Raw genomic sequence first — 17,537 nt, 5'->3', positions numbered from 1 at the left:
AGTTAAACTTTACCATGGCTGGAAAATCAGGTGGGAAATGCTGCTTTACCTCTTATTTTCCATCTGAGAGGATGGATATTTAAGTAGAGAGTTTTCTGTTCTTTAAAGTTCTTCATTTGCTATTTTAATCAGTCCATTTAATATAAAGGATCAATCTTTAGAAATAATAATATGTTGTCCCATCACATCATTCTTTTTGAATGTTATATCAGAGTTGACATGAGATGTTATTGCCTTATAGGTTATCCAGGCTGTCTTTTTTGGAATTTGTGTACTGACTGACCTTTCCAGTCTCCTGACCAGAGGGAGCAGTAACCAAGAGCAAGAAAGACAGTTAAAGAAGCTTATCTCTCTCCGTGATTGGATGTTGGCTGTCTTGGCCTTTCCTGTTGGTGTAGTAAGTATGATGATAAGGAATTAATTTAACCATGGAAATGATTTGTGTCTTATTTTCAGACCCCTTATAAATAAGTTAAGATTTTTTGTCAAAAGGGATCCATGATTGTCTCATAATGAGAGAACTTATGATCAGTTGAAACCCTAAACTTATGATTCATTGATTCTGGGTAGTTCCTAGGTATTCTTAGAGCTAATAAGACTCACCTCCTATTCCTTACTCCTCTCTCCAAACTGTGTCATTGCTTAACATTTTAGGTAATGCTACCTAACGACTAAAGCTGAATTCTTTCTTTTCAGTTAGGTTCCCTTCCTAATTTAATTACCTTGGCAAGTAGGAAAAGCCCTACTGTCAGCACACAGAGACCACATCACCCTTGAAATGGCGTCATCCAAGTCACCAGAAGATATTGTAAATTTCAGCCTGGCTAGACCTACACGTGGAAATAGTGTTTCAAGCATGCCTTAGATTGTGTTTTGTGTGACTGAGAGTAAAAGAATGCTCACTTCGGCCCAACTTTGTCAACCAGCATGTGCTTGCATGGGTCAAAGAAGAACCCAAATGGCCTGTGCCTGTGTCTGCAAGGACTGCATGTTGAGAGAGCCAGAAGGCTGTCCCTGAAAGCCATCCTTTGGCTCTTGTTATACCCATCTGTCAGTTTATAAACCATCAGATGCCTCCAGGTACTGGCATTGACTTCCCAAATGGAGGAAAAGTGAGACTTTAGTAGGCATTCTGGCTGTCACTTGAGAGGTTCCTGCCTTTCCCATCCATTTGCCCTCTTCATTGTGGGAGAAATCTGATGAGCCAGATGCTCCAGGGCTTTAATTCTCTGTGAGATGGGGAATGTCACAACTTTATGAACTAGACCTGGCTTTCAGATCTTGAGGATAATGCCAAGGACAGAAGAAAGTGGGCAGGTTGGTTTGAGAATGTCCAGGCACATCTCCACTCCTCATTCCCTCATCCTTTGTCTCTTAGTCACCTATGTTCAGGGCAGCTAGTGGATAGAGTGCTGGACCTGTTCTCAATATGATCTTCAAATCCAGACTCAGACACTGTCTTAATGATCCTGGGCAAGTCATTTAACCTTAGGTTGCTTCAGTTTCCTCTTCTGTAAAATGGGGATAATAGTAGCATCTACCTCCTGCAGGGGTAGGGACTCTGTGGCCTTAAGGCCACATGTGGCCCTCTAGGTCCTCAAGTGCATCCCTTTGATTGAATCCAAGCTTCACAGAACAAATCTCCTTAATAAAAGGATTTGTTTTGTAAAACTTGGACTCAGTCAAAAGACCCCAAAGGCACCCAAGGGCCTAGAAGGCCACCTGTGGACACAAGGCTGCAGGTTCCTCACTCCAGTCCTAGGGATGTTATGAGGATCAAATGAGATAACTATGAAGTATTTAGCACAGGGCCTGGCACTTTAGTAAGTGATGAAGAAGTGTTAGTTCTTCTTTATTGTTGTTATGATGGCCTGGATGACTCTAAGAGTGGGGTTAAATGCCTTAGGTGTTAGCTAAGACTTACTCCTTTGGATTTATCTTATAAATATAAAACCAGATCTATGAGGACAGGCTGCAAAGTTAACTTCGGTTTCAGCATAGAGAAATCACCTACCAAGTTAAGCAGTTTAAGGTGGGAAGTTGTAAGAAAAACAAACTATCTGAGATGCTTGTTGTAGCATTAATTCATGTATTTCAGATCTGTAAATTTGCCATGTCCTGCCTTTCCTGCTATCTTTGTGAGTTTTTTGTTTTGATATAAGGAAATACAAAAAAAGGGCATTTTATAATAAAAAGTTAGCAGAAATATGCCCCATCCCCCTAAGATCACAGCCTTTAATTACAAAGCTTTTATATAGACACTAAGAATAATTATGAATTGTGGCAGCTGTGCTTTGGTTGTCCAATGCCCCCTTTGTTTAGTCATGGTTAGGCATGAGACAAAAAATCAAGTATTCTGGCAATGTATTTGGCAACATTCTTGCCTGACTGGCTGCCAGGTCTTGTATTGCTCAAAGGTAAGATTAAGTGACTTGTGACTCATGATCATATAGCTAGTAAAATGAGAGAGCCAGAATTCAAATTTAGCTCTTCTGCTTTAGAGTGTGAATATTCCTTAAAATCATACTATAGTGTAAATGACATCAGGATATTACCTGAGGACCGTTTTTGATATGGGAGAAGTCACTAAGTGCTAGAAGCAAGGAGAATTAGGGAGGGTAAGGGGAAAAAGTTGCTAAATTCAAACTTCTCATATTCATTCTAACCAACTCCTACACATCATGGGCATACACAGACTTGTTAAGATGGGAAAGGGATGGGAAGTGAGTCTCAATAGCTTCAAGAAGACCTACCGTGTTTCCCCGATAATAAGACCTATCCCAAAAATAAGCCCTCCCCTTACTGTGTAAGATTCCTCTAAAATAAGCCCTCCCCCGAAAATAAGCCCTATTGAGATTGCTACTGTAGTGAAGGTGATCCCCTGTGCTACACACTACATTACGGTACCCTCTGTATGCACCGTCCCCCCCCCCCCCCGGGTGAAACGCACGCCACGCTCCGAGCTGCATCCAATCAGAGCTGCAGCAGTGAGCGCGTCTTCCTGTTCTTCCCCAGTGATTTGCTTGCTGGCGCCATTGAGAGCAGTGCCGCGGAGGAGAGCTGAGGCAGGACAACATAAGCCCTCCCCTGAAAATAAGCCCTCTGGTGTTTTTCTTTCCAAAAAAATTAATAAGACAGTGTCTTATTATCGGGGAAACACGGTAGCTAGGAATTGCTCAGGATCAAGCAGAATGGAGGTCAACCTTTGTTACATACATATGCAATTGAGTCCTCTTCACACTATTGTCCACCTGTTGCAAGAGGCAATCAAGTGGCAACCCCTGACCCTACTTAATGGTAATGGGCAATCTTGAAGCTTCTAGGGTAGCCATAAATTGCAAAAAAAAAAAAAAAAAGGTTCTGCCATTCATTGGTACTAGGAGTTTCTTCAACTAGGGTGTTCCCTGTACCAATGAAATCACAGGTCCCATCCCCATCTCTGTCCTATCAACTTATCTCCTACAGTATAATGTATAATATCCCCTAATTCTAAAGAGGAAGCTATTTTAGTTAGGAAGTCAGTGAGAATATACAAGTTAGAAGACATAAAAAATTATTTTAAAAATTCATTGTTCAATAAATTTACAAACTCATTTTATTTTAAAGGTGATCGACCAAAATATTTTTTTCTTGTAAGATACTCCACTAAAATAAATTAAAAGTTACAGAATATAAGCGAGTTTGACAATATGCACAGTGAATAGATCACTGGCCCTGGAATCAGGAGGACCTGAGTTCAAACCCAGCCTCAGACACTTAACACAAAAACTAGCCGTGTGACCTTAGGCAAGTCACTTAACCCCAAATGCAACATCAACTCCTTTGAATGTTGTCACAAAACAAATAGAAAAACAAAACACTGAGTGGATTGAATTGAAATCTTGCTAAATTTCTGTATCACCACTGAGTCACTGAGCTTGGTTAATTTAAAGTTAGTTTAACTTGCCTGTGAACTCACACAAAGATGGATATTGAGTAGAATGTTGTTTCACTTTTATCTTTAAAAGCTCCTAAGTATAATGCCTTGAACATCGTGGGCACTTAATAAACATTTGTTCAAACAATTAACAAACATCTATTAAGTTCTTACTTTGTGCACTATTCTTTCCTGTGCAGGCCCTGGGGATTTAGAAGACAAAAATGAAACAGTCCCTGCACTCAAATAGCTTGCATTCTTTTTTTTTTAAAGCAACTGGGGTTAAGTAACTTGCCCAAGGTTACACAGCCAGTTATTTTGTGTGGGTGTTAAGTATCTGAGGCCAGAACTGATCCCGGGTCATCCCGATTCCAGGGCCAGCACTCTTACTCACTGCGCCACCTAGCCGCCCCATAAACTAATTTTTTTGGTGCTTTTTTTTTTCGGGGGGGGGGGGCAATTGGGGTTAAGTGACTTGCCTGAGGTCACATGGCTAGTTTTTGTGTTAAGTGTCTGAGGCTGGGTTTGAACTCAGGTCCTCCTGACTCCAGGGCCGGTGCTCTATTCAACTGTGCCACCTAGCCACCCCCACTTACATTCTTTAAGAGGAAAAAACCTGTATACATATAAGTATGTACAAAACTTGCTTTGGGAGGGATTACTTGCTCTAGGGAAGGAGGAGTAGATCAGAAATAACTTCATGGAGGAGTTAGTATTTGACCCAAGCTTTAAAGGAAATCAGGGATGGTTGACTCAAAGATAGAGAAATTTTCATTTTGTTTGCTAGGGTTTCTGTGAATTTTAGGCGCTGGTGAAATCATTTGTCCATTGGAAAATTTCATAAGATGCTTTTTGGTTTCTAGATGAAATGAATGCAGAAATAAAACTTAAAGTATGTCTTGATACTCATTGATGGTTATAAAATTTGGCCAAGGTCGGTCAACTTCTTTAAAACTAATCAAGGAATGTACAAGCAAAGGCCCAGAAATAAAATGGTAAGTGGTCTAGTTGTGGGAGCAATCTCACTTTGGCAGGAGGGGTCACATATGAAGGTTAACTTGGAAGAGTCAGGGGAATTACCTGTGACATTGAGCCAAGATTATTATTCCAACTTAAAAAAAAGCTATCACTCTAAATATGTTACCTTTCTCTGTCTCTCATAGTCACAGATCTAGTTTAGGTAGACGCATTCAGTTCCCAATGGGCCAATGAGTTCTCTTCCAAATGTTCATTTGTGAGTTATTTGGAATTCAAAATTATTTTCACATGGAAACAGTGCCATAAATGTTGGTTAAAGTTTCCGGGCAAATCCATCAAAGACAGTTTAATCTGTGTAATGTGTGCCTAACCTATTGTCACTGTGGTGTAGTGGCTAGAGAACTGATAGTGAAGGCAAAAGAATTCCCTCTTCAGTTTCTTCATCTGTAAAAAGGAGATCATAATAGCATTTACCTCCCATGATTGTTGTGAAGATAAAATGAGATAATATTTATAAAATACTCTGCAAGCTTTAAAACATTATTTTAGTTTACACTGAAATATTTTAGGGCAGCTAGGTGGCACAGTGGATAGAGCACTGGCCTTGGAATCAGGAAGACCTACTTTCATGAGTTCAAATCTTGCCTCAGAATCAGATTAGCTGTGTGACCCTGGACAAGTCACTTAACTCTATTTGTCTCAGTTTCATCATCTGTAAAATGAGCTGGAGAAGGAAATAAGAAACTATTCCAGTATCTTTGCCAAGAAAAGTCCAAATGAGGTCATAAAGAGTCAGACATAACTGAAAAACTACTGAACTGAAAATATTTTAGTTTTATTTACTAAAAAAAAATATTATTTAGCCTATATTAAAATAAAGCCATTTATTTCAGTACTTTCAGGATAATAGTAAAACCATAGTGACCTTTTAGTACCTTTTACTAATACAAATTACAAACCTATTCAACCAAAATCATAAAAAGGTGAAAATTTCATTTGAATGTTGTTCAGGGCAATAGTGCTGCTAATTAGAACATGTACTTTTATTTCAGTATATGTATGCACACGTGTGTATATTTATATATCCATGGTGTGGAAGGAGCCCAGAATTTGGAATCTGAAAACCTGAGTTTGATCCTCGATCTGTCACTTACTAGTTGTGGGACATCGGGCAAGTCATATTTATATGGTGGGTTAAATTAAAATGATGGGCTAGTTTAGAAGGCCTCTGAGGTCCCTTCTAGCAAAGGGAATGACGTATAGTAAGCAGTTAATAAACACTTTTCCCTCTCCCCTTCCCTTTCCTCTAGGTAGAAGTTAGATGAGGAAAAAAAAAAGAAATCTTGACTTTCACTAAGTTCACAGATTCCTTGAAATTTGTTCTCAAGTCAGGAATATGTACCCTGGTGGACAAAATTCTAGAAGCTTTTTATCCATGTGTCAGATGTTAGTAAGACAGCCTTGCTAATTCTAATAATTCTAACTGCAGTGTCATCCACATAAAGGGATGTATACAGGCTTCTGGTGATGCCTCCCAGTGAGCTTCCTCTAGTGCCTCCCACTTTTCCTCCTCTGCCTCAAATTTTGATATTTTTGTTCTTATTTTTCTCTTAAAATATTGCTAGCAATAATTATGTATTTTTTTAAAAAATGGTTATGGGCAAATACATGAATTCATTACCTTTGCTTTAGACTTCTTTCTGGAAACAACAATCTTAGTTTCTTGCCTTTCAGGATTTCCCCTGCCCCCTCTCCTCCAGGAAAGCCCTGGCTAGATAATCCAGGATTTGTATTATCTACACTAAAGCTTCTGGAAGTAATGAGGTTAATTGAGAGTTTACAGTAATCTCTTTATGTGGACAGGAATTACTAATTATGATTATTTGACTGGTTGACCTAGAGTCTACTTCACAGGACTCTATCCCAAGGACATTAAAAAAGAAAAGCATTCAAATTAAAGATAACTAGAGTTGTGTTTCAGCATAACCTTGAAGATATATGTTCATTGCTTGAATGAACATAACATTTATCATTTTGATTTGTATTGTTGCTTCTACATGAAAAGTTGGCCTTGATTACTGGTGCTAATGACCAGAAACCACCATAGCTACCAATGCCTTTCAACTCCTTTTTCAGGGATAACCCCTGGAATGTGTCCCTTGGCATTTGATATTTGTTTCTGGACCCTGTTATCCTTTTAAAGCAGTATTTTAAAATGTTGCTGTGATGTTACGTGCCTAGAAGCACTGAATTTAGTTAGAAACAAAGGAAAACCTAACATTTTTTTAATATCCTGAGTTTACTGATAATTTTGTTACCTGCTGAGATTTTCATAGCTTTATATGATAACAAGATAAAAGTGATTATACACCCTTCACAGAAATGGTATGTCTTCTATTGACCTAAAGAGCCCTTTCATATATGAAGAACTAAGAACACATGTACACATTAGCATACATACACATGAACACAAGTCTGAGTGCCTCTATCATACTATGGAGAGCTCAGCACGACTGAATAGTGAGGCATACCACGTTGACCCATTTGACCATGAGTCAACCCTGGTTTAAAGGACTTTGACAAGAAGAGAGTAATATTTCAGGGCTTACTGAAGCAGGCAGAGGTTGTGACTTGTCCTGAGTCACATAGCTAGTGCATGTCTATCTGGAGTTGAACTCAAGTCTTCCTGAATCCAGGTCCAGTATACTATCCACTATGCCATCAAGCTGCCAATATATAACAAGTATAATAACATGTACCTGGATGAATTTTTTTGAATATTATACTTATTTGATTTCAGTTTCAAAATTCTCTCTCTTTAACAACATCCAATTCTAGTTGCCTATTTTTACAATTATGAAAATTGAGTTCTCACAAATTCTTAAAGATGTTTATGTACTAGTCAGGGTCAGAATTCATTAAAATGAATTTTTTTCACTTCATATGGGTTTAATGTACCTGTTTCACTTAATGCTATATAGAAATATTATCCCAGGATATTAAAAAAAACCATATGTTAAGTAAAAAATAAGTATTTACAGAAAGTATGCTGAACAGATTGTTACTGTGAAGTATGAAGATCATTGGATTTGGAATCAATCTGGGTTCAAATCGTGGCTTTGCTATTCACTTCCTGTGTTACTGTGTACAAGCTATTTATCTTCTTAGGGCCTGAGTTTCCTCAGTCTGTAAAGTGAGGAAAATACTAGCTGTGTGAACCTGGGCAAGTCACTTAACCACTGTCTGCCTTAATTTCCTCTTCTTTAAAATGGGGATGATAATAGCTCCTTCTTTCCAGGGTTGTTGTGAGGTTAAAATTAGGCAACATTTATAAATTTCTGTATAGGTGCTGATTTTTTTTTTTTACCATAATTGTTATAGAGATGGCAAAAGAAGTAGTGATTCCAAAGAGCAAGTTTGACTTTATTAGGAACAGGTCATGCCAGCTTAAATTTATTTCCTTTTTTGTCAGGCTTATGACCCTAGGAAAGGACAATACTGTAAGGATAGTTTACCAATTTTTGACAAAGCATTGGATAAAATATTTCATACTGTTTTTGTAGGAAAGATGGAGAGACATGGACTGTACAATAATATAATCAGATAATTTTAGAATTGATTGAATGGTTGAATTCAAAAAGCAATGTAATCTTGGAAGAGGTTCACTGCGGTGCCCGAAGGATCTGGGCTTGGCCATGTAGCCATTGACAAAATATTTTTATCAATGACTTGGATAAAAGGCATAGATAACTAACATACTGGATGACCAAGTTAGAATGCAAAAAGATTTCATTAGGCCAAGATATTGGACAAACTAATAAAATGAAATTCAAGAAGGATAAATGTAAACTCTTTAAAGGGTTCAAAAAAATCAACAAGTTCAAGATGGGGGAGGTGTTGCTAGTAAGCAGTTTGTCTAAAAATTGGTGGGATGGTGGTGTTTTACTGTACTGTCACCTCAGTTGGAGTCATTCCTGTGATGTGGTAACCTAAAGAGTTTGTGTTATTGTGGGTTGAATTAAGAGAGACATAGCTTCCAGGAATTAGGAAGCAATAGTGACCCTGGTCAGACCAAATTGGGATTGTTGTGTTCAATTCTGGTCACTACAGTTTATGAACATAGGTTAAGTTGGAGAATGTCCTGAAGAGGGCAGCTAAAGTGATGAAATACCTAGAGTTCATGTCATATAAGCAGTGGTTGGAAGAATTCAGGATGTTAAGCCTAAATATTTTTAAGTAGAATAGATGATCGGGGAAGACATGATACCTCTTATGTTAAAATATTTGAAGAGTTGTCATGTTTAGAGGGATTGAGTTTATTTGGGCAGAATTAAGAACAAAGAATGGGTAGAAGTTGCAGAGAGTCAAATTTAGGCTTGATGTCAAGAAAAACAATTCTTAACAATTAGAGCTGTCCAAAATTGGAATGAACTGCCCATTTGGTAGTGCATTCTATTTCTTTTGAGGTCTTGATGTTATAGAGGGAATTCCTTTTTGGAGTATGGCTTAAACTAGATGACTACTTTCAACTCCAAAATTCTGTGATTCTGTAACCCATTGAATTTGACACATCAACCAGTTTGAAATTATCCTAAGGGTAATTTTTGGTATATACATGGGTTTAGAGCAGTAGTTCTTAACTTTTCTTATGTAACGGATTGTAGTGGCAACCACCCTGTTATATCCAGGTTGACTGCTAGCACGGACTCTTAGATCTGCTTTACTAGGAAAGACGGACATTTAAGGGGTCAACAGTCTTTTTAAAATTACATTCACTAGTTCAAGGGAGAAGCCAGCACCCTGAACTTCAGAGAAAATATAAGTAGAGAAATAATAATAATAGAGAAACTGCCTGAATGAATTATACATTTTACATACATCCCTAGATCGAGAGAGCCTTTACATCTGAGCAGTCAGGGAGCTCTGAACATACGGCCATCTCTACCAAGGAATCACAAGATCATTCTCATAAGCAAGCTTCCAAAGCAAAATACCAACTCAGTATATATACACTTCTCAGAGCCAGAAGGCATCACTACCCTCCTGACCCAGTGCCTAATTAGAAATTAGCAAAAGGTGTGAAAGCCTTCCTACAAGTAAGCCTCCCCTAAATGGGCTCCTCATGAGACTGGGCAGGGAAGATTTTATATCCCATTAACATTACATGGACCCCTTTTGAAATCTGGTGAAGTCTATGGACTTATTTTCAGGATAGTGTTTTTAAATAATCTGAAGATGTTTTCAGTTTCATTTTGAAGTCAGTGAGGATAAAGAAGTAATTTTTTTCTTTTCCAAGTTCACAGACCTGAAGTTTCTCTATGGGTTCCATCCCACTCCCCGTTAAGAGCCCCTGACTTAGAGTCTCACATTTAAAAGGAAAAGGAAATTCAAATCTGGCCCCCTAATTTTAAAAAAAAATCTACATATTTTCATTGCTGTATTTAAATGAGTAAATATAATAATAATTTGATTTCAAATGGAAAACAAACTAATTAATACATATTTTAAATCTGTGAATACATAGTCTGTAAATATAATGAGATGGGTGGGAATTTCATAGTATTTATGATTGCAAGAAAAAGCAGATGCTTTTTCCTCCTGTTTGTAATGGGAAAAAAAAGAACCACATGACTTTTCACCACTGAAAACTTGAGACTGACTCAAGATATTTATTTACTGTCTTTTGTTGCTGTTTTGACTTCATAGTCATACTCTCACCTGCGAAGTTATCTCCTTTCTGCTCTATTTCACCTGGGTGCTGAGTAGATCAGCATCTTCATTGCCTGCTAAACTGATTTTTTAAGCACAGAAATAATCCTGACTTATAGATTTTGGTCTATAAATGAACAGTATCGTTTAAAATTTCACTATTTCAAAGGACTGTGAAAAAGTGCTTATGGAAACATTAGATTGTTATGAATGATTAAATATGGTGTCTTTCTACATTCAGCAAAAGTCAGAAATTAACATCCATAAAATCTAAAAGGCAGAAAGAAAAATACATCAGATTTTGAGGGGAACAAAAATAAAATCTAGAAAGATAAAAACCTGAGAGATTGTGTAAAAAATAGATACATAAAATTAATCTTAGAACTACTTTTTAGTTGTCAACATAAAAATGATTTCTGCTCTTTGTTTACTGAGATTCTGTTGATACCAGTTTGTACTTCTCTCAAGAAATGGCAAGACCAACTATTTGAAAAAAGTAGTTGTTTCCCCAAGCAAGTCAGAATTTTTGTTTGACCAATTGAGTGTCATAATTCGAATTTGTAGATTCGTAAGCAAAGCTTTAGTAAGAGATAATTGGTTTAGTCCTCCATCCCAGGCTTTCTCACCATATTCTCAAGGATACACATTTAACGGGTCTGATCATTGCAAAGGATAGGTGAATGATAACTATGCTGATTATGCTAACTATACATATCATTTCCCAGAGTTTATATTCTCTAGACTAGGAATACTTTAATTTTTGTGTGTGTGTATTAGACTCCTTTGGCAGTCTGGTTAAGTTTATGGACTCCTCAGAATAATGTTTTTAAATTTGTAAAACAAAAATATAGGCTTATGAAGAATTATGTAGAAGGATTATATTGAAATATATATGTAATTTTTTCCCTTCTTTGTTAAAGGACTCTTTGAAATCTGTCTTGTTCATTGTTTAGTTGTTTCAGTTGTGTCCAACTCTTCGTGATCTCATTTGAGGTTTTCTTGCGAAAGATCCTAGAGTGGTTTGCCATTTCCTTCTCCAGCTTATTTTACAGATGAGGAAACTGAGACAAACAGTGTTTAGTGATTTGCCCAGGGTCACACAGCTAGTAAGTGTCTAAGTCCAGATTTGAACTCAGGAAGATGAGTCTTCTTGACTGCAAGCCCAGCACTCTATCTGCTAGCACCATCTACCAGGTTGAAAACCCATGCTGTTGACAATAAAAGGTGATAAAAATCTTTTTAAGGAACAGTGTAGATGTTCTTTCCTTGTGACCTACACCAACCAAGAGTATTTGTAGTTCATTCAACAAGCATTTGTCTGGCATCAGCAGTGTGTTAGGCATTGGGCTTGCACGCACACACACACATGCACATGCACATACAGTTCACCTGTTTTCTATGAGATTCATCATCAAGAAAATGTAAAAACAGAGAGAATTCATTCCACTGACACAAATAGTGTGATGTTCATTTCAAAATAGAGATAAAATCTTTCCTCTAAAAATGTCAACACATAATGTGTCCTAGTGTTGAGGACCAACAAGGAAACTGAGTGCTTTAAAAAAAAAGAAAACAAAAGAAAATAGACTAGCCCCAAACTGATTCCTATTAGAATCTCTCCTACCTACTCTTGTCTTCTCTCTCCCTTCTCATCCATTCTTCTCCACCTCCACTGCCTATTGTCCTTTTCCAGGTTGAAAAGGAAACAATGTCTTCCTGTATGGGCTGTATGTGAGAATGAAATATTCTGGTTTTGTTGGTAGTATCAGAAGAAATGCATGCATTGTATCTATTACCTAGTTTAAATGTGGATCAGTTTGCCATCCTCAGTTGACCAGAATCCAAACTTAACACATTCTTCCCTCCCCAACCTGCCTCTTCCTCCCCCCAAGAAACCCTATTCCTGGACTCTACCCACATACAGTTTTTTAACTTGTAGTTGTTTCTGAGAATTGACTATACTTGTCATTTGTTTATTCTATGGCAGGTAGTTAGTACGTGGCAATATGCAAAATGCTCTCATTCATCATCTTTGTTTTCTTCTGAGTATATCAAATGCAAAAATCAAAACACAAATCTGACTTAAGGGGATGAGAGAGACCTGACTTAGATGGTCTAGCTATTCTGACTCATTCTTTTCCCTGTATCTTGGAAGAACAAATTTTCAAAGGACCTTCCAAAATGTTTCCTTTATTTTGTCGTGCAAAAAGTTTCTTTTTGTATCTTTTCTAAATTTTGCATATGCATTGGACCCTTAAAATGGTTTATAGATGTGGGCACTTTTTCCATGTACTTGAGAAGTTAAGTTTGATAGAAATTTGGAATGAATGGAAAAGTTTACATTCAGCACTTAGTAGGTACAAGAACATTATGATAAGCTCTGGGGATATAAATAGTAGAACCATTGAGTCTTTGTTCTCAAAAAACTCACATTCAAATAGAGGGAAACAACACATATTAGAAGAGCCTTCTGCAGACCAGATGGGAAGGCCCTTTGGTCCTTTGGGTGCAGTGGCAAAGCAGATGATAACACATTTTCTTTATTGTCATTTCCATTGATAAAACCATATCTATTTCTAATGTTGAATTATTTGACACTGCCAAAGACATTGGTGTCAAGAACTTTCTTTCCTGGATCTTCAGTAGCTATAATTGGAGAAGAGGCAGGGGCTTTAGTACCTGCAGAAGTTGCCAGGTCACATCTCCCCAAGAGGAAGTGAGGTGGTATACAGTGTGCTAGATTTAGATTCAGGCAGACCTGAGTTCGAATCTTATAAAGTAGAACAGAAAAAGAAACTGTCCATCTGTAGTACATTCAGCTGACCTCTGCTTCCAAGTATATAACAAGTCCAACATGTTGTTTTCAAAACTGGTCCTGCTTGTCATTTTCTACCAACCTGCCTTCTGTTCTGTGCACTTAAAAAAATGTTTCAATGACATTCTTTTCTTACTTTTTTTTTAATTTGGTAACTATCAGTAACCTTCCTTTCTCCCCTGATATCCTCCCTTCTAAAAATTTTTGAAAGAAAAATAAAACTTTTATCGCATATGTAGCCAAGCAAAACAAATGTCCACATTAACCATGTCTGTGAATGGTGTTTTAAAACAAAAACTCTACTTCATTCTCCACCTTGAGTTCATTACCTTCTTGACAGAAGGTGTATAATATGTTTGATCAGTGGTCCTCTGGGATCGCGATTGGTTCATACAAGTCTTCCCAAGTTCATGTGAAATCATCCTGTCTTCATTTCTTATAGTGCAATAAACATTCAATTATATTTACATACCATAATTTGTTCATCCATTCTACAACTGAAGGATATCCCCTTAGTTTCCAATTATTTTCTACTGGAAAAAGAGTTTGTACATGTGGATCCTTTTCCTATTTATTTGATCTTTTCGGTGAACAAGCTTAGGGGTACCACTCAGTCAAAGGATATGAACAGTTTAGTGAATTGGGTGGGGTATAGTTCCAAATTACTTTTCAGAATGTCTAGATCAATTCACTAAAATTTAATATGAATTTTCAGAAAATCTCCTAAGAAAAATTTTCTCAGTGTTGAGGTTTGAGGTTAGGGGTGCTCAGGACCCCAAAATACTGACATGCTGGGTCCTGTTGAATGAATTTAATTCAAGCCTTTCCGCCGAAGTAAAGCAAAGTTTATTAAAGATTTGCTATATTGGGTAGACTTTTAAGGAGCCAGAGCATTTGTGACACATATTGAAAGAGGGCCAGAAAAATCTGATACAAACTGATCTAGATTGAATCTGAGCCCCTTCATGGAGGCAAGATGGATCTTATATACAAAAAGATTGTGGGAGGGATTTAGGGGTAGTCTAGTAGTTTGGAAGGAGGGGTCTAGGGAAGGCCTTGAGTAGGAGTCTAGGGAGGATCTTCATGGGACTGAGGTCAGACTTCTTCAGTGAACCAAGAGAATGGGATTTTTATGGGATCAAAGGTGGTGGGGTGAGGTAACAGACAATGGAGGGCTAGGCTAGGTTAAGGGTAACAGATTTGGTCATAGATATTTTGATAGGATCTAGGGTGGGAAGTAGCTGAAGGCTACCTGGAGATAACAGACAATGGAGGGCTAGGCTAGTTTTAGGGTAACAGATTCAGTCATAGTGATAATGCTTATGGCATCAGGTGAAAGCCAGATCCAGTGGGAAGGTTCAAGGGGGTTCCCAGATTCTATAACCCATCATTAGGAAGTTCCAGAGGTGATAAAACAATGCCTACTTATATTAAATATCATTTGTAATTTGGGGCTCTCTGAGTGCTTTCTTCTACCCTTACACCAAAAAAACTGAATAATAATAATAACTGAAGGGCAAGTGAAATATACTTGGGTGCCTCTGTGACAAATCAACCCTAACTTTACTTTCTTTCACTAACATATTGCATATTGTGTATATCCAGCTGCTCAAATAAAGCATGAGCTGATTTAAGACTTTAATTTAGGAGCCTATAAAAAATATAAAATATTTATATAAAAAATAAATATGGGGTTTTGAGCAAAGCCTGGAACCATAAATGAGTGCTTTATCCTTTCTTCCCTATGACTCCATAGCCACCAGGTTTTTTTTTTTTTTTCCCAGCTAAAATCCTAGGGATCAAAACTTCTCGCTTATTCCTTTACTGAGAAATTTTCCTCACAGCTGAAGGCCTGATGAGTTGGTACAAATTTTCAGTATTTCTTGCTGACTCTAAGTTTTAGCAAGCTTAGCTTTGTGTGCAAAATGCGAGAAGAAAAAAATAATAACCTCATTCTTTTCCCCTGCCCTTTTTGCTCATTTCAGTAATTGAGTACAGAACTGAGCCATCACACATTAACATGATAAACTTGTTCTTGATTTGTGAACACAAAGTCTTATCTTAAGGAGGATTAACTACTTTTGTCAAGTGATTACTAAACTTGCCCAACATCTTGAATTCAGTGTTTCCCAAACTCATTTAACCATAAAGTATATTGACAGATAGTACAAATTTTGGCGTAGGACATTGGGAGTATGAAATAACCTATAAGATAAAGGAGGGGGATGAAAAATTAAAACAAGATGCAGAATTAAACCCATTTTCATACTGGAGAATTGCCACCTAATAAGTATTTTTTAATACTTGCATAATTTTATATTTAATATTTTAGAGGAGACAATTTTCCTAACATTGACATTTTTTCATTGAGCCTTTTTCATTCTATACTGAGTACCCAGGGCTCCTTGGCCACAGTTTGGGAAATACTGCCTCAGTTAATGGTCTCTGTGCTTTTAGGAAGGTATGATATAAAGTCAAAAGACTATTGTTTTACATAATGCAAAACAGTGTTGTTTTTTTTTTGTTTGTTTTGCCAAGGTATGGAGAACAGTACATTAGGTAGAGTCCATTTGTACAGAGCCACCCAATGAAAGATTTTATGAAACTAGTTTGTGAACACTTTATTTTGTTCTCTCAAAGGAAAACTTTATAGGCAAATCAGTTAATCAGACAAAATAGTCTATTGTCCTGTCTCTCACCCTAAGGTTTGGGCACCTTAGGATTGGCCACTAGAGGCTTTCTGTAAGGAATTGCATTTAATTGACAGCCATTTTTTTTTCCCAGAGAATATATATATATAGTATAGTATACAAGTTACTTTTCCAACCGCAGTTCAGAAGGGGAAAAAGTCTTTCAAAAAGCCTTTTGGCAGGAAGGAGATGGACTTAAAAAAGATTTAGCCCTCCAGTAAATTTTGACGCTGATGCCTGCCTTATAGTGGGCTAGAGGTGGCCTTGTCTTTTCCAGGGCTGTGCCAGCATCCTGCAAACCATGGCGAGTCCTGCCAAGCCAGAAAGACTTCATGCATGGATGTGGTGATGGACCAACCCATATATGTATGCCTTATGTAACCAAGGACTGTCTAATTTTGTTCTGAGAGACCAATTTTGAGAAAGTGGGCTAATAAATAGCTCATGAGTAAGTAAGCAAGCAAGTAAATAAGCAGATATAAATAAATAGCTTGATGAAGTGGGTTTTTTAGCCACCAGAATTGAAGAAGATAGTCTGATGATGTTTAGAGGATTAAAAGGAGGGTCTATGGATTCTTGAAGTACTGAAATTAATACAATCTCTACCAGGAGCCAGTTGCCAGGATTCAAGTGATTATGGATTTCATGAAGTCATGGGTAGCAAGAAAAGAATTCTGGATGCCACGTAACTCTCCTAATTGTGTTCTTATCTCATCTTTATCTGTAAGAATGAAGCTTAATGTGTATCAAAGCCTGCAACTGAAGATGGCTGAGTGCAGCGGAAAGAGCCGTGAACTTGAGATGAGAGAACTCGGCCTCAAGCACAAGCCCTGTCGTCTCTGTGTGCTTTGGGCAGATCTTTTCATTTCCCTGAGCCTGTTCCTTGTCTGCATTGTAAGGTTCCTAGTACCATTACCAGAACCATAATTAGCACAAGGCTGACAAGCTGTTGCCTTGGGAAACTATCATGGGAAGCTTCCTTCCATTTCCATCCCAGATGTTCATGTGGACTACTTATGCCTAACCTGCGGTAGAGCCTTCCAAGTTGGTATTGATCTGATTGGCAAAAATCAGACATACTGTACTTGGACCCCAACATCGTGATGTCATTTTGGCCCTCTTCAGGTATGAAGGGCAGTGCCCTTCTTAACTCACCATTGGACTGTCCTTAATGAAGTTGCACAGGAAGGAAGGAAGGAGGTGAAGATGGAGGAAGAATGGATGAAAAAAGGAGGAGAGAGGAAGAAAGGAAAGAGGGAGGGAAGGAAGATAAAAGAGGAACAGAAAGGGAGAAAAGAGGTGGGAAGAGGGAAAGAGAAAGAAAGAAAAAAGAAAGATTTATTAAGTGCCTGCTAATGTGCTAACCCACTGTGCTAAGTGCTTACAAATATTATCTCATAGGATCCTCACAACAACTTTGGGAAGCAGG

At 37.6% G+C, this 17,537-nt stretch overlaps 1 protein-coding gene across 5 annotated transcripts in view; it reads left to right on the top strand.

The window, feature by feature from the left end:
- The window catches only part of AIG1 (androgen induced 1), a 326,437-nt gene that overhangs the window by 82,466 nt on the left and 226,434 nt on the right, over positions 1 to 17,537 (top strand). For all 5 annotated transcript variants that reach the window (XM_069077428.1, XM_069077425.1, XM_069077427.1 and 2 more), the window contains exon 2: positions 242 to 397. In XM_069077428.1, the coding sequence (XP_068933529.1) occupies positions 242 to 397 (156 nt within the window). The remainder of the gene's footprint in view (positions 1 to 241; positions 398 to 17,537) is intronic.

The sequence above is a fragment of the Petaurus breviceps genome, unplaced genomic scaffold, assembly GCF_028583685.1.
Source record: "Petaurus breviceps papuanus isolate PSGF00001 unplaced genomic scaffold, PetGlider_PUasm1.0 90977, whole genome shotgun sequence".
Taxonomy (NCBI): domain Eukaryota; kingdom Metazoa; phylum Chordata; class Mammalia; order Diprotodontia; family Petauridae; genus Petaurus; species Petaurus breviceps.
Note: the sequence above shows the minus strand (reverse complement) of the source record. Positions and strands in the feature narration are given on the sequence as shown.